Raw genomic sequence first — 22,931 nt, 5'->3', positions numbered from 1 at the left:
CCACAATGAGAAATCATCACTTCTTGACTAGAGTAGTATGTATACGTGATGGCATAAACACAGACTTTCTTCTAAGGATCTCAAAGTGTATTTTAAATGTTAGTTAGGCAAGATGAACTGTAAAAGTAACTATTGCATGATAATGTGAAATCCTAATAGACAGAAATTAAGTTTGGTAGGATGATTCTCACAACTTGAACACAACATCAAAGGCATTATTTGCACAGGAAGGCTAGGAAGTTAAAAATGGTACAAGAAATGAAAGATAGTGAGTCTGTCCTACAGATCACCAGAGAGAGGGGCTGATCGGAAATCTCACAAAAAATGCAGCCAAGTAGCCTGTGTGTGTTGGGAGCAAGTTGGATAGAAGAAGGAGAGGGGAGTGAAGGCTATGAAGAGGAACATATGGTCTTGTATAGCATTAGCAGAATTTGATACTTATGTTTAATAGCAGATACTAAAACATGGTTAAAAAAAGGCAGCAGATTTCCAGGTGGAATTCCATTTCCCAAAACTGTATCTTTCAATTACTAATTTCAAATACTTTTTAAAAAGATATAGGTAATAGTGTAGATATACATCAACAATTGAAATATATATCAAATATTGGAAAGCCAGGAAACATTAATACACCAAAACAAAAACCCTCTGTCTTTGGTGATGGTTTGGCCATTCATATTGTTGTTTTGTCTAAGATGTCTAAGATAGCATGAGCCAAATCTTCAGCTTGTATACATATAGCATACTCCACTGAAGTCAATGGAGTTATATTAGTTTATATCCGCTGAGGATCTAGCACCATATATTTTGTCAATTATCCAATGATAGTTTTAGATATGGAAAAACTAAGCCAACTGTGGTTTAAACAGCAGAGTTATTTTATAGATAGACAGTCAAAAATTAGCTGGCTGGATATATATGATTTAAAATTTCACTACAGCATAAAGTTGCCTAGGCATACAGTGTTAAAAATGAGAAAAGCCATACATCAAAGGATTCATAGGTGGCATGCACAAATCAGGGTATCTTTCCACTGAAGAGCATTTTAAAAAAAAACTTTGTGGAACCATAAATAGATCAACTCCTGTAGACAGTAAGTCTGTTAAGAGACAATTGCCCAGATTCTCAGCGGTGGCTGAGAAGAGCACAATGTTACTTGGGAGAGGGATGCAAAGGTGACATTGCCATTCTGGGCCAGTTCTAGTTGAAACCCTGAAAGCTGCTTTAGCATGTGCCAACTGTCCAAAGGTTCCCTTAGAGACACTTCCTTTCCTTTTCTCTCCCGGCCACACCCCTTGCACCAGCCATGGGAAGGGGGAGTGGCATAGGATCTGCTATTCCGCACCACATAACTGGAAGATCCTCATATACTGCGGTAATCTTCCTATAAGTGGATATGACAAGTTTTGCGTTACTTTACAATAGCTGTGATGTGAGGCAAAGCAACTGCAATGCAAGAGCTGGAACAATAAGTTTCATCTACTGTGAAATACCCAAATGTCTGTACAGAGAATGTTAAGATATAAGAGAATGAGAATGTAAACTGATATTTGTTCAGTACTGTGTATGTTTATAGGGCCATGTGAAATTATAAAATAACAGTGATTAATGATACTAATACGCATATGGATTCTAAAGCTAAGTACATTTCAAAGCAAAGCACAATACAACTGCCACGCTTACTAAAGTAGTATTTAGACATCTGCTTACTCATTGTTTACATATATATATATATTTCAGCAAACATCAAATATACATGTGGATAATAAATCAGCTATCATACATAATGCTGACAGAAACAAAAAACATTAAAAATCCACCTTTCCTTATTAAGAAAAGTAAATTGAAAAACTGTATTCTGTTAGCTCAATTCAAAGAGGGGCTTGAGCTGTAAAAGCTGAGGGGGTTTCCAGAGCTGAGCAAAGATTGGTACTGCTGACCTGACCTGAGATTAGAGCATCATGGGAGACATACTGTCATCGGAGAAAAACTACAGTGAGAATTGTATACAATATGCATATAGAAGCCATACAAGTTGTTTGGATTCAGTGATCTAGAAGTTTAGAATCCTTACCCCAAATTTTGACAAATTTACATATATGGATACAGGTTATATGCACATCTGCACCTGTGAATCTTAGTAAGCCTCATTCGCCACCACCCTTTTCTCTCCCTCACCACACCAAGCCAAGAGATGTGATATGATTGCTCTCTTTAAATATATCAGAGGGATAAATACCAGGGAGGGAGAGGAATTATTCCAGCTTAGTACTAATGTGGACACGAGAACGAATGGATATAAACTGGCAGTGGGGAAGTTTAGGCTTGAAATTAGACGAAGGTTTCTGACCGTCAGAGGGGTGAAATATTGGAACGGCCTTCCGAGGGAAACGGTGGGGGGGCGAGGGACCTGTCTGGTTTTAAGATTAAATTAGATAAATTTATGGAGGGAATGGTTTAATGGTAAAACACATTAGCTGAGGAATACCGAGCAATAGCAGGTAAATAGTATAATGGCTAACAAGGGTCAGGCTGGAGACTCTTGCCTACATGCTCGGGGTCTTACTGATCGCCATATTTGGGGTCGGGAAGGAATTTTCCTCCAGGGTAGATTGGCTGAGGCCCTGGAGGTTTTTTGCCTTCCTCCGCAGCATGGGGCAGGGATCGCTAGCAGGAGGGTTCTCTGCCAATTGAAGTCACCAAGACACAGGATTTGGGGACTTCATCAGCAGAGTCAAGGGAAGGGTGGGGACGGTTTTGTGGCCTGCGGCATGCAGGGGGTCAGACCAGATGATCATAATGATCCCTTCTGACCTTAAAGTCTATGAGTTTATGAGTCTATGAGACTCTACTGACTGTGGCATGTTCCTCTTAGACATCATTGCACTCCAGCTGCTAAGCAAAGCTGTCAAGCAAAGCTTCAGGAATTGGCTCACTCTCAATGTCTGTTCAGTTCACAAACCCATCCTGAGCCAAAACGTGGAGGGTTCACATAGCTCTAGAAATAGACGGTGAGTTGCTGTGTGGGACAGTTATTATTTATTATGTATTTCTTGTGTGTCTTACCTGTAACTATATTTACTTTTTAAGAGCAGGTTTAGGGCACTACACCATATAGATATATTTATTTAGATTTGTCCATTTTTCATACATGTGTTTCAACTCCTCCTGTAGATGATTCCACCAGTGTGTGTCAATAAGACTAGTTACATGTGTAAACTGAAGTACAATCCTAAAGCATATGCAGGATCAGGCCCTTACTCCCTACAACTAATACAAATAGCTACAGTACCTCTCTCCAAGTATCACTCTTTATTTATACTGGTCACTTTACATTCATTAAATAGAACACTTAATTCAATAATATCCAGTTTCAAATACAATTAAGTGATGCACTATTAGGTGTTAAATTTTTCAGCATAGGAATAATGAATACCTATGGTAATGTACTTTCTGACCAAGACTGTTTCTATTCTGATGTGTTTAATGTACATTGTCTGATACTTTAACTGAATTTTAACAGAACAAGTTTCTGTTCTTTAAAAGGTGTAAAAAGGAAAAGTAACTGAAATCCTGTGTCACATTCCCAATGCACCAAACTACAAAGCATCCTATACTAGGACAAATAAAGGACAATGCTTAGTAATCTATATCAGGGCATTTATACCTTACCAGCCACAGGGAAATGAGCCTCACCAACCTTTACAAATGAAGTATTGTTTCTTAGTGATTACGATTTAGGAATAAAAATGGCATTTAAAAATGGATATTTAAAAGTAACCATCAGCAAGTACTACAGATCAAAGTAACGAATGGTGCAATAAGATGAGAAAAAACAAGCCTTACAACTGCCCATGCCATTCACTGTGCCTAGTGAAGCAATGTTTGATGTACCGTGTGAATCTTTGACGTATCCAGTGCTTTTGCTACCTTATTAAAAATAATGGTGCTATGCTTCAAAGTATGGCTGTTAGCTTGCTGTAACAGGAGCCTTCAATGGATAACTAGCAAGAGTCACATAGAAGTTACACAAGCTAAAAATTCAAGTTCAGGAATAATAAGGAAATGAAACTGTAAGACTGAAGTATAATTACAGGAATGTATTCTAGTCAGAAGTTCTACAACCAAAAATCCTTTAATATACTTTAAAAGTTGAATAAATAGTGTCATCTTGATTGACATTCAAGAAAAAATAACAAATACCACACTAAAATAGAAGCAGATCCAAAACTGTTACCTAAATATTAAAGATGTGGGAGTCAGCCAAGATAGAGATTTTTCTTTTTTATACACTTTTCATCAAAACCATGCAAGCAAAAAGTTTTTCCCCCAATCATTATGTGCACTTTCCATTAGTGAGTAACTATACAATCTCATTAAAGTGGCCCCTGTCTTTATTACCACATTCTCTCTCCATTATTTGTTTCCCCTCCATAGTATCGTGTATGAAACTAGATTCTGAATACTTCGGGGCAGGGATCACATGTGGTTTATCTGTGCTGTGAAGTGCCTAGAATGCCTTTTGGCTCTGTAAAATAACTGTATTTCCTAACTATGGAACTTTTCCTGCATTCCTTCAGTGCGAGTATGCATTGATTTTAATGGGAGTTTTAGATTAACAAAAATTACAGGATCCAGCTCTATTTTATGTAAGGGTGGTATAAAAGAAGTATTGGGAGCTTGTCATGCCTCTCTTCAATCACCATAACATGCCTCTTGCATGGCCTCTCCAAAACTGAAAAGCAAGGGATTGCCACAGTTCCACTGCAGGAAAGGACAGGGAAAGTCTTTGCTCGGGAACTTGTATCACCTGCACACTTTGGAGCAGTGCTACACAAAAACTCACTCCATGGAGAGAGACAGGGCAGAGTCCATAGACTAGACTCATAGCTGATTCCACTACTTCGAACTGGTACTAGTAGACATAACGTGGCTCTGTACCTGGCTCCTGTCTGGGAGGAGAAGGAAAGGATTCCATCATCTGAAACCCCTATGTGGATCTACGCAAAGCCCAAGTAAATGGGCTTGCATCGGGATGAGAATTGGAAACTCATTGTGTGATCTGGGCCTAAGTTCTATGTTGATAGAACCTGTGCCTCAGCAGAATTTACTGCTGTAACCAGGGCATTGGTCATTCAAAATGCTCTTAGTCATATCTTGTGTGGCTACTGTATGATGTCAAAGACTAGACAGATTTGTACCTGTACTGTACATGGAAAATATTTACTCAAGCACCTGGTGTCTATAGATACTCACAGACCATATGGTGTCTGAAAACACCCTTTAGGCACAAGAGAATGATTATCATGTCCACACCATTTAAAATTTATGTAGAACTTCAGTAAATTAAATCCTGGCAGCCACACCTACAAAATGGTGCAATCAAAGACAAATTCTACCAACTATCTCATATACACTTACAGCCTCTTTTTTCATGCAAGTATAAATGTGTTCATCAGGTAGAAGTGGGGGACAAAGACTAAAATCAGAAAGGTAATTGGTTTGCTCTTCAAAATATGCATCCTTCTATCAAACTAGTTCAGAAACAGCGGTTCATGTGACATACTACTTCAGTGTTATATTCTGTTACAAAAAAGCTGTTTCTGACTATATTGTGTCATATGACCAGATTAAATAATAGAAGAACACCACAACTTTCTAAAATAAGTTAATTATAAATATTGTCATGGATTATGCCTTCCTATGTTAGTGGTTTTACAATAATGTCTTTAAAATATTACAAACTCCCCTCCCCCGCCATCCCCCTTTTGCTTTGCAGAGTACACTAATTGCTTATACAGTAGAAATAATGAAACTGATGATATACAAACTGTTGTCAAAATGTACAAACTAGAAAAGAGACAGAAGTTATTTTGCTCTAATCTCTTTAGGGTAGTAATATAATGTGTTACATGTAACAATAAGTATATATAAAGAGAAGAGGTGCAATTTCTTCATTTGTGTGTTCTTTACATCTGTATACCACTAAGTTACAGAAGGTTTTGAAAAATTGTCCAATTTTATTGAATTCACATATTTTACACCACTAGAGCACAACCAGCAGTCTACATGCAGCTCAACTTGGTGTTTCTTGTGGTCAATGATCAGCCCATTTTCATTGGCACTAAATACCAAAAACACTTTAAAAGGCTTTAGAAGATAGGGTACTACCATCCTTTTCAGAGGCTATAACAACATCTTATCAATTCAAATATGGATTGTACACTTCAAAGCTACAAAGTATTTTTTTAAAAGCATCCTCCAAACATCAATCTATCTGCAGAATATTAGCACCCAAAACTTGGAGATGTACTGGCTGAAAAAAAAAACTGTAGAATTTTGGGTGTTTAACTTGAAATCAGTAGTTGAAAAAAAAATCTGCTTCCCTGTAACTCCTTCCTAGCAGAAGTGAAGTCTGCCACTCACTGCATAGCAGAGGCTGACAAAAAAGCCAACAGATGCCCTGAGAGTACAGAGTGGAGCCTTGTCTTCAAATCAGCACATTAGAGTCTTCCTTCATATTGAACTCAACCTAACCCAGGAGCAGAGATATCCTGTTTACCTAATCATGGCCTGGAGTATGGAGTGACGATGAATGAGATGTTTGTGTAAAGAGAGGGAGAATGGAGAAACTAGGAGAGGGAAACTAAGCATTTTATTGGTTTTAGGATAGAAGGAAAGAGAGAAAAAGAGGCATGAAAGAAGAACAGTGGCAGATAAAGAGAGAAAAGGTAGTAACAATTAAAAAAAATCCAGATCATTATATTTTATTTTATTTATGCCCGATAAAACATTATGGGAGACATTACAGCAACTCAGATAAAGTTGTATAAATATACTTGCAGTGTAATGTCCATGGGTGGGTCATTGGAGGTGGGGATCAAACCTGAGACCTTTGGACCTGAAACAATGAGCCTCTGTTGTCTGCACTGAAAGGTAAGGTTATAGCAGGCTCATCAACCTCAGCCACCAATAGAGGGAGACAAAGCACCACAGAGCAGATGTGCGTTACATACTTGTGTATTTGAATCCTAGTAAAATCACCTTCCCTAATAAGCGTGCAACACTTGATAGCAAAGAGAATTCCATGAATATTTACAAGAACTAACTGAATATGAAACACCGGTGTTTACAACAGGATATGGAATGTGATGCCTTATGGATGTCTTTGCAAAAACACTGGACCTCTTTATAATCATTTAAGGTAACCATTTATAAAAAGATCAGAAACGTCTAACACTGCAATGTGCACATTCTTTACCTTTTTAAGTACTCACATGCTGTATGAATGCAAGAGTTTGTCTGACGCTGGACAGGTGTGCTTGAGGGTAGAGGGTACAATGAGCTGACCTCATCCATGCATAGGGGCCAGACACAATCTCTGTCCTCAAGTTCATGGGAGTGCAAGGATTGCTAACAGCTCATCCTATTAGGAGCAACAGCTAATAGAGAGGACTCTTTTGCAGGGGATGGCATACGCTGACTCATTTTTAAGCTGCCAATATTTTTCATGAGAAACTACACATATTGTAAAAGTAAAATAATACAAATAGTTTAAGAAACTGCATACAACCAATATCAATCAAGAATGCTGTTACTTCAGTCTTTTACAAAATAGTTCCTTTTAAATATGATGGATCAGTTCTTCAGCTGGTGTACATCAGCATACCCCCTTGAAGTCAATTGAGACACACCAACATATACCAATAGGAGAAGGCCTGGTGAGACTAAGTAAGAGTTGTAAGAACAGCCAAAAAATGCAGTTTCATATTTCCCCCGCTTTCCATCCCTATGAAAATTACTCCATAAAACTATTGTTAATTCACAAATGCCAGCTCAAATCTTATTTTTCTTCATTAATTAAGATTTGAACTGGTGAATACTAAAATATTGGGCTAGATCCTTAGCTAGTGTAAATCAGCAAAGCTCCATTGACTTTAGTGAACTACCTTGATTTATCTCAGCTGAAAATCTGATGCATTATGTTTGGTAGGTCATGGCGTTTTATTTTTTATTAATTACCATTTTTGGTGATGGATTTTAATAAGAAAACTATTCTCAAAGTACAGAGAATCTTCAGCTTCTGTCATAATGGTATCATAATTCAATATAAAAACATAACATAAATGTTCTTTAACACTACGGGGCACACTATACTTGGATGAAAGTTAGAGGAGTTAAAGGCATTAATCTGAATAAAGATAGTGATATTTCTTATTTATCCAAATATATTTTTCAGTCAATCAGGACTTACCATGTTGATTGGATCAACTGGGCCAATGCTGTTAACATAGACATCTGTTTCAATTACCGTAGTTCTCACTAAACAAAAGAGTAGCCATAATAATTACATATGTAATCAACTCTATATACTGTATGCTGTTAATGTAACCTATACTATTTATTGAAATAAGAATAAAAGTGATCCTCTTATCAAATACAGAAGAGGTAGTCATTGCATAAGATTGGCTTTTGATCACTGTGCACAGAATCACATGAAACATAACTCCCTTTTTTCATTGTCATTAAATTACAATCTTCGACATGAATCTTTGTTTCATACTGGAAAATTTACCTTTGTCTGATATGTTTTGTAACTATATGAAGCAGTGATGGAAAAAGGTCAGATGGAGGAAGAAAATAAAAAAATTCATCTGCCAAAATAAAATTTGAATCATAAACAGAAAGAAGAAAATGTTTGGAAAAATCATGTGTACAGCAATCCATCAGGTCTAGGAGTAAACATATCTACATACTGCACAGAGAAAAATCTCAGTGTAATTTGTCAATTCTTATTGAAGATGTGTAGGAAAAATAAAATGGCTTTTAGCCAGGTTTCTTCAAACTATGTAATTATATTCCAATTAAAGCATACCTGAAGATGCATTAATAATTCTTATCAACTAGATCAATATGTCACTTCATAGACAAAATTTAGAACTCTTAAAATATTTAACATTTAAATGACTTTCATTTCATAATACAAGGAAGACAGTCTAATGTGTTGAACAAAAAACTAGCTTCTTTAAAGAGATCATCTTCTAACAGAGGAAGGATAGAATTGCCTTCAATTTATTTGGATAGTCTCTTAAAATACCTGTCTGCCTTATAAAGGTCTTCTGTTGTATAGGTGTCACAGGATGGATGCAGTACCTTCCCCTGGCTGGTTTATAGGAGGGGAATTTGAGAGAGAGAGAGAGGCCAGGACTCAGCAATAGAATTATTGTTTTTTAAAAACATTGTTACTATGAATTTTTCCTTTTTCTACTTCATATTGCAGAGTGCGTGAAGATATACATGAAGGGAAGAGGATATGTCATGCAGCACCTCACAACAGGGCAGGAAGAATTAAGGTTGTCTCATTGTCCCTAGCCAAGAGGACTGGGCAGAATAAAAATGTGGTGGGTATGGGCTGGAAGATTTTAAAAATGAAGCCCCTTTGTCCCTCTGCTGATTTATGGGCAGAAAGAGAAAAGAGTCACAAGGAATTTAATATAGAATTAATTTTTTTCCACTTTCTTATTGACCCAAGTAGAGTTCTATTTTCTCAGTTCCAAAGAACATTTGAGGTCATATGACATGGCTGTACAGAGGTGATGAAGAGCTGCTGAGATACTGTGGGCACACTTGTGGTCTCTAGAATGGGCCTCTCCTAGTTTGAGAGAGATCCATGAGATAACCAATTGTTTCTCACACTCAAGGGTCCTCGAGTGAGGTGCCACAAGGTTCCATCTGTCTACCTACTCCTGTTCAACGCGTTCAGGGTGCTGTTAAATGGGCCAGGAGGGTGAAATCCTGGCTCCACTGAAATCATTGGCAAAGCTCCCATTTCAGCTGATCCAGCAGAATAGATAACCTAATTTCAGAATGAGATCAGAGTTTAGATGACATCAGGATGGAGGATGCCCAATTCGGACGAGACAGAAGTAAAGTTGGCAGGTGGGGGAAAACATCTATAAGAATTAGTGAACACTCTAATGGCTTCTGACTGGGTGAGTGTGCCCCCCTTTCATACTGCAGGTTTGCATTTTGAGGGTCCTTGTGAATCTCCTGTTGCTCATGCATGCCCCTTTAGTAGCTGGACCCTGTGTCTAGTAAGAGAAGTGTCATTTTTTCCTTTGGATCTAGGCAGTGCCTGTCTAGAACAGGTCAAAAATGGGGGTGAAGGGAACAGAGACTGGAGTGGGGAGTGATGAAAACAGTGAACATCTTTATTTTTTCCATTTTATTTCACATTGGAAGCTCTGAAAATGTCAACCATCTCAATCCATGTTTTTGTCACTTTGAGAACTGACCATGCATGGTGTGACATTACACTCCATATGTTTTATGGAAATATGCTTATGGGTGTGAATATGAGGTAACTGGAATATGCTTTATGCAAAAGGTCTCTTGTACGGTCTCATAACAAAAGTTATAACCTACTGAATATATCCATCCTAATTGTATGCATGTATCATTCTTGTATCTGAAGCTAGAAATATGAAGTATAACTCTGAGGTCCTATTGTAATTATGCAAAGTATGGGCCATTAATGATGGTTTAGAATCTTGATGGCTCGCATTGACTAGGACAACTGGTTGTAAATGGTTTATTTACCTGCACGCCTTCCTGTGTACCTGTGGGCCAACCCAGGAAGAATGGACACTAGGGGTCTTACAGTGACTTGTGACCATGTTACATGATATTGGAATCCATCTTAACCCTTGTACTCTTCAATTGATGAGGTGGGGGTGGGGACAAGCACAGACAAAAGATTCCCACCTTGTGCCAAAGCTCTAAAAGGGGATGGAGTAGGACAAAGGAGGCTGCCAGTCATGAGAACACCCCTGCTTACCACCTGAGATGTCTGCTGGAACTAACAAGGAATGTACCAGGGGAAAGGATTGGGCCCAGAGTAGAAAGAGGTCTAATCTGTGAAAAAAAGCTTATTGGAACATCTCTGAGGGTGAGATATTACCTGTAATCAGTTTCTTAATGTATTAGGCTTAGACTTGCATGTTTTGTTTTATTTTGCTTTGTGACTTTCTTTGTTCTGGCCGTTATTACTTGAAACCACTTAAATCCTACTTTTTATACTTAATAAAATCACCTTTGTTTATTAATAAACCCAGAGTAAGTGATTAATATCTGAGGGAGCAAACAGCTGTGCATATCTCTTTATCAGTGTTATAGAGGGCAGACAATTTATGAATTTACCCTGTATAAGCTTTATACAGAGTAAAACGGATTTATTTGGGGTTTGGATCCCATTGGGAACTAGGTGACCTGCTGAGTTGTTTTCAGTTAAGTCTGTAGTTTTGGGGGCGTGGACCAGACCCTGGGTCTGTGTTGCAGCAGGCTAGCGTGTCTGGCTCAACAAGGCAGGTTCTGGAAGTCCCAAGCTGGCACGGAAAACGGGTGCAGAGGTAATTCCAGCCCATCAGGTGACAGTACCAAGGGAGTCTCTGTGACCAAACCCGTCACACATGGGACTAAGGATGAAACTACATGGATCACTGTAAACTCAGAAGGGCCAAATGAACCAAAAAAAATCCCTGGAACAAACAAACAAAAAGCAAGGCAAGGCATTACCGCACTTTCACTTTATTGGTTTCCTAATATATACAGATTAATAATAAAAACCTTCCACAAGGTAATGTCTGTATGTAATTTGGATTTATACAACCTTGTTTCCATGTAGAAACCAGCAGTAGTATGCTTAGAACAGAATATGGTTTTAGAATAGCATCTTCATGCTCTAAGCATGTCAAAGTACAAACAACAAATAAGTTAGTAATAATGAACATATAAACAAACCAAGTGGCTATAAAGCAGTTAGCAAAGCTCATGCATATTGGAATGAGAGGGACAGAAAAAGACTGGCTACACAATGGTGTTCTCTCTTTTAAATTTCAAAATTGTCATAGGATTCTCAACTTTCATCTAGACAGTCACCAGAAACAGGCAGAAAAGGGAACCCAGTGTCTCAGTCAAAGGATTCTACTTTTAACAGCACAGCATTCCCCCTTGTTCTCACATGCTGAAATGCTGTGTTAACATCAGGAAGAGACCAAATCCTGCTCTGGTATTTGAACCCATGAGCTTCAGGCTCAGAGACAAAAATGTTCCTACTATAAATGAGTCAAATTAATTCAACAGCAAAAATTCTTCAGTGGGATATTATTACTTTGAAAATTAAGGATAATCCCAGTCAAGTAACTGTTCTGCAAGTCTTGAGACATTGAAATCAACACCAGATTTTATCAACATAATTGGAATGGAGTATAGGATGAGTGCATTATTGACTGATTTTGTTTCTTTCTCTGTTAAATGTTTACTACATTTCAATAAGTAGCAGGACAGGAGTTGAAGGTATAGATTGTATTTCTTTGTATGGGCCAAATTTTGAGGCCTGTGAAGCATAGGGCTACAAGCTTTCCTAGTTCTGGAGAGAAGTAAAACAGGAAACAGTATGATAACCTATGCTTTATTCAGGGACAAAAGTTTGTGAAAAAAAGATTCTCAGAAACAGAAAGGTAATGTGACTTATGAATAAGGCACTGGTGTGGGAGTCTGGAAACCTAGATTCCAATCCTGGCCCTATCAGTGACCTTGGACAAGTCATTTCACCTTTTTGTGCCTCTGTTTCCCTTCTCAGACTTTGTCTCATCTATTTATACCAGTGGTTTTCAACCTGTGGTCCATGAAGAGCAAGAAGCAAGAGGAAGACCAAAGACAGGGTAGGCGCACTGCTTAGTGAAGAGGGAGAAACAGTAACAGGAAACTTGGAAATGGCGGAGATGCTTAATGACTTCTTTGTTTCGGTCTTCACCGAGAAGTCTGAAGGAATGCCTAACATAGTGAATGCTAATGGGAAGGGGGTAGGTTTAGCAGATAAAATAAAAAAAGAACAAGTTAAAAATCACTTAGAAAAGTTAGATGCCTGCAAGTCACCAGGGCCTGATGAAATGCATCCTAGAATACTCAAGGAGCTAATAGAGGAGGTATCTGAGCCTCTAGCTATTATCTTTGGAAAATCATGGGAGACGGGAGAGATTCCAGAAGACTGGAAAAGGGCAAATATAGTGCCCATCTATAAAAAGGGAAATAAAAACAACCCAGGAAACTACAGACCAGTTAGTTTAACTTCTGTGCCAGGGAAGATAATGGAGCAAGTAATTAAGGAAATCATCTGCAAACACTTGGAAGGTGGTAAGGTGATAGGGAAGAGCCAGCATGGATTTGTGAAGAACAAATCATGTCAAACCAATCTGATAGCTTTCTTTGATAGGATAACGAGCCTTGTGGATAAGGGTGAAGCTGTGGATGTGGTATACCTAGACTTTAGTAAGGCATTTGATACAGTCTCGCATGATATTCTTATCGATAAACTAGGCAAATACAATTTAGATGGGGCTACTATAAGGTGGGTGCATAACTGGCTGGATAACCGTACTCAGAGAGTTGTTATTAATGGTTCCTAATCCTGCTGGAAAGGCATAACGAGTGGGGTACCGCCGGGGTCTGTTTTGGGACCGGCGCTGTTCAATATCTTCATCAACGACTTAGATATTGGCATAGAAAGTATGCTTATTAAGTTTGCGGATGATACCAAACTGGGAGGGATTGCAACTGCTTTGGAGGACAGGGTCATAATTCAAAATGATCTGGACAAATTGGAGAAATGGTCTGAGTTAAACAGGATGAAGTTTAACAAAGACAAATGCAAAGTGCTCCACTTAGGAAGGAAAAATCAGTTTCACACATACAGAATGGGAAGAGACTGTCTAGGAAGGAGTACAGCAGAAAGGGATCTAGGGGTTATAGTGGACCACAAGCTAAATATGAGTCAACAGTGTGATGCTGTTGCAAAAAAAGCAAACATGATTCTGGGATGTATTAACAGGTGTGTTGTGAGCAAGACACGAGAAGTCATTCTTCCGCTCTACTCTGCTCTGGTTAGGCCTCAACTGGAGTATTGTGTCCAGTTCTGGGCACCGCATTTTAAAAAAGATGTGGAGAAATTGGAAAGGGTCCAGAGAAGAGCAACAAGAATGATTAAAGGTCTTGAGAACATGACCTATGAAGGAAGGCTGAAAGAATTGGGTTTGTTTAGTTTGGAAAAGAGAAGACTGAGAGGGGACATGATAGCAGTTTTCAGGTATTTAAAAGGGTGTCATAAGGAGGAGGGAGAAAACTTGTTCACCTTAGCCTCTAAGGATAGAACCAGAAGCAATGGGTTTAAACTGCAGCAAGGGAGGTCTAGGTTGGACATTAGGAAAAAGTTCCTAACTGTCAGGGTGGTTAAACACTGGAATAAATTGCCTAGGGAGGTTGTGGAATCTCCATCTCTGGAGATATTTAAGAGTAGGTTAGATAAAAGTCTATCAGGGATGGTCTAGACGGTATTTGGTCCTGCCATGCGGGCAGGGGACTGGACTCGATGACCTCTCGAGGTCCCTTCCAGTCCTAGAATCTATGAATCTATGAAAACCCTTGGGGGCCGCAGACTATATTTGATTTCCAAAGGGTTCTGGACCCCCCCCCATTTGAAATATTTTAGGGGTCCAGAAATGAAAAAAGGTTGAAAACCAATGATTCGAACTGTAAACTCTTCAGGTAAAGGCCACCTCTTTCTGTGTGTTTGTACAAAGTCTAAAACAAAGGAGCCTTGATCCATAAGAACATAAGAATGGCCATACTGGGTCAGACCAAAGGTCCATCTAGCCCAGTATCCTGTCTTCCAACAGTGGCCAATGACATGTGCCCCAGAGGGAATGAACAGAATCGGTAATCATCAAGTGATCCATCCCCTGTCGCCCAGCTTCTGGCAAATAGAGGCTAGGAACACCATCCCTGCCCATCCTGGCTAATAGCCATTGATGAACCTATCCTCCATGAATGTATCTAGTTCTTTTTTGAACCATGTTATAGTCTTGGCCTTAACAACATCCTCTGGCAAAGAGCTCCACAGGTTGACTGTGCATTGTGCTGTTATTAATTTCATTTGGTGACCCCTAGTTCTTGTGTTATGAAAAGCAGTAATAGCACTTCCCTATTTACTTTCTCCACACCAGTCATGATTTTATAGACCTCTATCATATCCCCCCTTAGTCGTCTATTTTCCAAGATGAAAAGTCCCAATCTTATTAAGCTCTCGTCATACGGAAGCTGTTCCATATGTTGTCATTTTTGTTGTCCTTTTCGGAACCTTTTCCAATTCCAATATCTTTTTTTTTAGATGGGGCACACGGTATTCAAAATTTATATACAGTCAATATGATATTTCCTGTTTTATTATCTATCCCTTTCTTAATGTTTCCCAACATTCTGTTAGCTTTTTTGACTGCTGCTACACATTGAGTGGATGTTTTCAGAGAACTATCCACAATGACTCCAAGATCTCTTTCTTGAGTGGTAACAGCTAATTTAGATCCCATCGTTTTATATGTATAGTTGGGATTATGTTTTCCAATGTGCATTACTTTGCATTTATCAATACTGAATTTCATCTGCCATTTTGTTGCCCAGTCACCCAGTTTTGTGAGATCATTTTGTAGCTCTTTGCAGACTGCCTGGGACTTAACTATCTTGAGTAGCTTTGCATCATCTGCAAATTTTGCCATCTCACTATTTACCCCTTTTTCCAGATCATTTATGAATACATTGAATAGGACAGGTCCAAGTACAGGCCCCTGGGGGACACCACTATTTACTTCTCTCCACTGTGAAAACTGACCATTTATTCCTACCCTTTGTTTCCTATCTTTTAACCAGTTACCGATCCATGAGAGGACCTTCCCTATTATCCCGTGACAGTTTACTTTGCTTAAGAGCCTTTGATGAGGGACCTTGTCAAAAGCTTTCTGAAAATTTAAGTACATTATATCCATTAGATCCCCTCTGCCCACATGCTTGTTGACCCTCTCAAAGAATTCTAGTAGATTGGTGAGGCATGATTTCCCTTTACAAAAACCATGTTGACTCTTCCCCAACCAATTATGTTCATCTATATGTCTGACAATTTTATTCTTTACTATAGTTTCAACCAGTTTGCCCAGTACTGAAGTCAGGCTTACCAGCCAATAATTGTTGGGATCATCTCTGGAGCCCTTTTTAAAAACTGGCATCACATTAGCTAGCCTCCAGACATTTGGTACAGAAGCTAGTAGGTTATAAACTATAGTTAGTAGTTCTGCAATTTCACATTTGAGTTCCTTCAGACCACTTGGGTGAATACCATCTGGAGCGGATGACTTATTACTGTTTATCAGTTTGTTCCAAAACCTCCTCTAATGACACCTCAATCTGAGACAGTTCCTCATATTTGTCATCTAAGAAGAATGGCTCAGGTTTTGGAATCTTCCTTACATCCTCAGCCATGAAGACTGATGCAAAGAATTCATTTAGTTTCTTTGCAATGGCCTTATCGTCCCTGAGTGTTCCTTTAGCATCTCTATCGTCCAGTGGCCCCACTTGTTGTTTAGCAGGCTTCCTGCTTCTGATGTACTTAAAAAAATGTTATTACTTTTTGAGTCTTTGGCTAGCTGTTCTTCAAATTCTTTTTTGGCCTTTCTAATTACCAGTATGTTTTTACACTTCACTTGCCAGAGTTTATGCTCCTTTTTATTTTCCTCACTAGGATTTAACTTCCACATTTTAAGAGATGCTTTTTTTGCCTCTCACTGCTTCTTTTACTTTGTTGTTTAGCCATGGTGGCACTTTTTTAGTTCTCTTACTATGTTTTTTAATTTGGGATATACATGTAAGTTGAGCCTCTATTATGGTGTCTTAAAAAGTTTCCATGCAGCTTGCAATGATTTCACTTTTATAGACTCATAGGCTCTAAGGTCAGAAGGGACCATTATGATCATCTAGTCTGACCTCCCACATGATGTGGGCCACAAAAGCTGACCCACCCACTCCTGGAAGAATTCTCTCCCTTGACTCAGCTGTTGAAGTCCCCAAATCATGATTTAAAGATTTCAAATCGCTGAGAATCCTCCAGCAAGCGACCCCTGCCCCATGCTGCGGAGGAATGCGAAATAACTCCAGGGCCTCTGCCAATCTACCCTGGAGGAAAATTCCTTCCCGACCCCAAATATGGCGATCAGCTGAACCCTGAGCATGCGGTCAAGATTCTCTAGCCAGACCCTCTGGAAAAGTTCTCTGTAGTAACTTTTAATATCCCATCATTGACCATTGTTACTAAATACCAGCGATTGCACGTTATTGACCTATTGACTAAAATCACTTTATCCCATCAAACCATCCCCTCCATAAACTTATCAAGCTTAATCTTAAAGCCAGAGAGGCTTTGGCACTGTACTTTTTAATTTCTGTTTAACTAAATTCCTTATTTTTGTGTATTAAATTAAAGCTACTGTGTTGGGCTGCTGTGGTGTTTTCCCCGCCACAGGGATGTTACATTTAATTATATTATGGACACTATTACCAAGCTGTCCAGCTATATTCACCTCTTGGATCAGATCCTGTACTCCACTTAGGACTAAATCTAGAATTGCTTCTCCTCTTGTGGGTTCCGGGACTAGCTGCTCCAAGAAGCAGTCATTTAAGGTGTCAAGAAACTTTATTTCTGCATCCCATCCTGAGGTGACAGTTACCCAGTCAATATGGGGATAGTTGAAATCCCCCATTATTGTTGAGTTTTTTATTTTTATAGTCTCTCTAATCTCCCTGAGCATTTCACAGTCACTATCACTATCCTGGTCAGGTGGTCGCTAGTATATCCTTACTGCTATATTCTTATTATTCAAGCATGGAATTACTATCCATAGAGATTCTATGGTACATTTTGGTTCATTTAAGATTTTTACTTCATTTGCTTCTATACTTTCTTTCACATATAGTTCCACTCCCTCACCAGCATGACCTGTTGTATCCTTCTGATATATTTTGTTCCCTGGTATTACGGTGTTCCATGATTAGATACAAATAAGTAGTAACAGTGAGTTGAGTTAAACCTGTTCATGAAACAGATTGCATTGTGTTATCTCCGACAGGACTAAAAATACTGGGTAGAAACATTTGAATAAATATTTGCAGATTTCAGGGTAGATTTCTGACAGTCAATGAGCGCTCTGTATGTGGAATACCTTCTTATCAGAGGTATCACATTTAAAATAGCAAAATGAAAAAACAAACCTGGAATTGCAGTAATTTGTTACCTATTTGATACTGCCTTAAAAATTAAATACTTTACATAGTACAAAAAACAGACATATACAATTTCTATTGTACTTGCTATAAAAAAGTTGAAAGTTATTTTCACACATTCCATGTTATTTACATTCTGTTTATCTAGCTTGATACATTAATTATGAACAGTTGACTTTTAAACAGCTACTTGCCACCATTTCATTAAAGCCCATGCAATGTCTGCATTCTCTGGTTCATATTTCCTATTTACTATATGTGAGATGAACTTACCTCCAATATCTGGCCGAAGTTTACTGTCATAGCCTTGAAGTAAAGAGTCCAGTATGTGAGTGACATCTCCACCGTGAATCTTTGGTGCAAGTACCCATGTTTTGTTCACTGTTAGATCTTCATCATCCTCATCATCTGCTTTATCAGCACTAAGCGTGGTTCAATGAAACATGAGGGAAGAAAAACAGTGAAACAAATGCACACTGCATGAAGAATGAAATGATAAAAAGAGTAAATATGGCAGCCTAGTTATTATATAGAATAAAGATTTGAACGTATTCTGGTGCCAGCACATAGTTACACCTAATTGATATATTTTATTGCTTATTTTTATGGCAGCACAGAGAACCTAATATCTCATCCACGTGAGAAATGTGTCAAGAAGAGTGTTTGCCATTCAGAAACAATAACTCAGATCACAAATAAAGTGAAGTTGAATGAAGTCTTGACAGCAATTTTACCTTTAGTTTGATTTTTTGTAAGCTTTTCCCAATTTAATTGTTGTATTTAAATCACTATCTTAATGTTTCTAAGGGGTGTTGAATCATGAGAGTAGGTGTCTCTCAGAAATCAAGACCATCACCTTAATGTCGCCATCTCTCCTAGTGCCCAGTGACATCATTACCAAACCAAGATTTCCCATATGGTAATACTTGGTTCAAGCCTCAGAATGTTCTAAAACCAAATACATTTATTTTATTTAGTCCAGATAATGAGCAAGGATTCCTAATGTATGCATTTTTTATGACTAAATGTTCATAGTTAGGAGCTAAAAGTTGTGTCAGTTTCATTAGTTTATTTGCATTTAAACATATGGCAGCAAGAGTGCTATTATTTATTTTAGTTCCAATTATTTATCAGGACATTTTATCAAGATCGAAGAAATACACAAGGAAAACAATTACATGCCCATTTATTATCTACCCTTCAATTAGATAAGAAGCAATTTATAATTTATCACTGAGTCAGAAGAAAAATGGTAGTGGCTTGAATGTGTCTATTGACCCACTCAGATGATCTCCAAAAGGGCAAAAGTTGCCTAGAAGTAATTTTCTCTCCATTTGAATCAAATGAGTGTGGACTTAAATATTTTTCCATTGCTAACATTTGCAATCTATGTTACTCATCCACGTATTTCAAGGAAATTGCTGTGGGCTTCTAATCAAACAAAGTGCATCAAACTAATAGTAGTAACTATAGTGTTGTTGTAGCCATTTTGATCCCAAGATATTAGAGAGTCACGGTGAGTGAGGTAATACCTTTTATTGGAAGAGCTTTGTGTAAGCTCGAAAATTTGTCTCGCTTACCAACAGAAATTGGTCCATTAAAAGATATTACCGCACCCACCTTCTCTCAGCAGTAACTATGGGAGTCATACAATGTATCTTGACAAAGAGACAATGGCTACCATTAATTATAATAGAGCATATGGAACCCATAAAAGTCATAGTTACAATGATAAGATAAGCAAAGGTATTTAGGCAACAAAAAGGAATTATATTATTATCCTTGGAAGAAGTTGCACATCAATACTGTTTAAAAAAATTACTGCTTTCCATTGTACTCCTAGTGTAAGATTTTTCAGAAGTGCCTAAGGATACATCTACATTGCATTTTAAAACCCATAGCAGCAAGTCTCAGAGACCTGGCCTTCAGACATGGGTTCTTGGGGCTTGTGTTATGGCACTAAAAACAACAGGGTTAACCTTACAGCTTGGGCTGGAGCTCATTCTCTGAACCCCAACACCCTGCCTAAGCTTCAGAGCCAGAGCTCCAGGCCAAACTTGAAATCTACACCGCTGTTTTTAGCATTGTGGCAGAAGCCTGTAGACCCAAGCTCTGAGAGTCGCTGCTGCAGGTTTTAAAATGTAGTGTAGACATATTCTAGTGACTAATGATCAAAAGTCTCACTGAAAGTCACTTAGGTGATTTGGAAAATCCCACCTTTAGTTTTAAAAAGTTTTACTTTCCTATAATGAATTAATGCCATTAAGATGTGTTATTATAAATGACTACAAAAGTCAATGCATATTTTTAATCATTAAGGGGGAATCTTCAAAGTTCTTAAGCCTAAATGTCTAAACTAACTTAAAAGTGTTATGCACATATAAATCAAGCCCTCTTGATTCTATTTCATCAAAATAAAATCAAAAAGAAAAAGTTCTACATGGAGAAAACTTTAAGCCTATAGAGTCAAGTATCCAAAGAAGTCGGGAAATGACACTGCAAGAATATGAATGATTAAACTTAATTCTGCCCCTTTGTATAGATACCCCAAATTAGTCTTTAATCAGATGATCTCCTACAATTTCTCAAAATACATAATTAGGGCTGGTTGAAAAAATTCTATCAAAACTGTTTTTTTCCAATTGAAAATTGGGATTAAAACTAAACTATTTTTTTCACAGAAAGTGTTGGCTTTGGGATGATGATTAATATTAGTTTGGTTTTGTCTCTCACTTTGGGAGGTGGAAAGACTTTTCTGTCTCATGTAGTGCCCCTACAGGGAAGACTGGGCTACTAGGGTGACATGCTGGATGTCCAGGTGGTCAGGGGGAGCCCAGCAGTGTTCTCTTCCCCTCCCTGCTACAACAACTATGGCTGCTCAGTCTGTTCCTGGGGGGTCCCATTGCAGTACATGTTGCTGCTCCAGTTGTGAGGACATGGCCTTAGAACGTTCATGGTGTTTGGCTTGCTGCCAAAATTAAAGCAGGCACAAGAGGGAAATTCCTATTTTCAGTGGTTTAGAATTAAACCAAAGCTGAATGGATTTTCATGGAATGAGCAAAAGGCACCTCTCTGATCCCAGGGCTTGCCTCCTGGGAAAGATCAAAGGGCTACAGCAAACAACTGAGGTGTTAATAACTATTCAAAAAGTTGTAAGAATCTTTTATAATAGAAAGTGTTGGGCAACCTAGATACAGGGTTCACTGCCAGCTCCCCATGTAATAGTGTGGAAATCACTTTAGTTCCTTAGACTTGAAAGGCATCGCATAACACTTAACATCTTTACAGTACTGTACAGACATTATACAAATATCAGCTATTAAATATTTAAAGATTCCCATTAGTGGAATTCCATACTGAACACTAAAATGAGTATTAACAGAAGTCTCGCAACTGTACATTCATCTTTTCAGAACTACCAATTGCTATTATTTTATGTTTTGTCCCTGTTTTTACCTACTTGGTTACTCTAATCACTGCTTAAATTTAGTAAGAGCGTATGGGCTCTGTACTCTCTTTGCTTTTTTCCTTGAGGATAATGAGTAGCTAGACTGAATTTACAACAAATGTACATTGGAAGGAGACATCACTGCTGTGGAGCAAGCCTTTTCCTCTTCTTTTTTATTTAAAGGGTCCAGCCCTGCAACTGTGACTCGGTGCAGTTACCAAAGACTCACTAAAACCAGCAGGGCTCCATGGAGGTGCAGGGATCTGCCCAAGTGGAGTCACTTTAAGGATCGGGGCTTTTTCATTAAATTCTGAAGGAATAGATGAAGTGGATATGATCATGTCTCCTTTTAGTGACCTTCCCACACCAAAGTTAAGAGCTACCAACTCATAGCTAAAGGAGTTATGTCTTTAGCTCAAGGAAGGGGTATTTTTGTTCATTTTCTTGTGTGGCTATATTTTTTTCTATGGCATAGAGATGGAACTGTTGAATTAAAGGCTATAGCTTGAATATCTGGCAAGGGCAGACTTGGGATAGAAACCTTTTTATTACTGTGCCATAATAAAAATAAATTATTGATACTCATGTATATTAAAGCCACCCTTCACTCCCATCTTTTGCCACAATCCTTACCACTAGAACTTTATCCATTCCTAAAACCAGTGGAGAGAGGACAATTTTACTTTTTTATGTATATTTATTTTCTTCCAGTTTCAGTCACAGAATATTTCAGTACTTCCACTGCATGACATCTCTATCCTCCTGTGTATTACGGGAAGTGTAAAGTAATGGAAAATAAATGTGATTTGTCTAAACAAGACCACTCTCTATGAAGCCTTTGGAGAATATTTGTAGGCACTAAGATTAAGAATGAATTTGATAAGACTCTCAAACATTAAAAATTTACTGTTCCATGGCACTACACTAATTATCACCCATTATACTTCAGATACTGAGTTTGACTTCACTATGAATTCTTTTAAAATAAAAATAAATTTAAAGGAGCATAAATAAGTCTCACCATATATAAAAAGAAATTTCATTTCTAAACAGAGGTTTTTATTACGGTAGCTATGATGATAAACTGAACAATAACTACATATATATGGTTAACTGTAATTAGACAAAAAGTGCCCTAATTTGCTCTATACCCTCCAACTAATTAGAGACATTACCATGACTAATAAATCCCTGAGCATAAGTGACTAACGACTGAATAAGTCTTTTCAGCATCAGGCAGCATGTTCATCTTTAGACTTTAATATCATAGGTCTTTGTTCTACTTTTAATATGAGGGGAAATAATCAGATTAACTTTAAGTTGT

The 22,931-nt window shown here is 38.1% G+C and overlaps 1 protein-coding gene across 4 annotated transcripts in view; it reads right to left on the bottom strand.

The window, feature by feature from the left end:
* GABRG1 (gamma-aminobutyric acid type A receptor subunit gamma1) overlaps positions 1-22,931 on the bottom strand; it is a 73,588-nt gene that overhangs the window by 34,715 nt on the left and 15,942 nt on the right. For all 4 annotated transcript variants that reach the window (XM_042850357.2, XM_008166215.4, XM_008166217.4 and 1 more), the window contains exons 2-3: positions 18,433-18,581; positions 8,255-8,322 (exon numbers count right to left, since the gene is read on the bottom strand). In XM_042850357.2, coding sequence (XP_042706291.1) covers positions 8,255-8,257 — 3 coding nt within the window. In that variant the 5' untranslated portion in view covers positions 8,258-8,322; positions 18,433-18,581. The remainder of the gene's footprint in view (positions 1-8,254; positions 8,323-18,432; positions 18,582-22,931) is intronic.

Source organism: Chrysemys picta, chromosome 5 (assembly GCF_011386835.1).
Source record: "Chrysemys picta bellii isolate R12L10 chromosome 5, ASM1138683v2, whole genome shotgun sequence".
Classification (NCBI taxonomy): Eukaryota; Metazoa; Chordata; order Testudines; family Emydidae; genus Chrysemys; species Chrysemys picta.
This window is presented reverse-complemented; position numbering and strand designations above follow the sequence as displayed.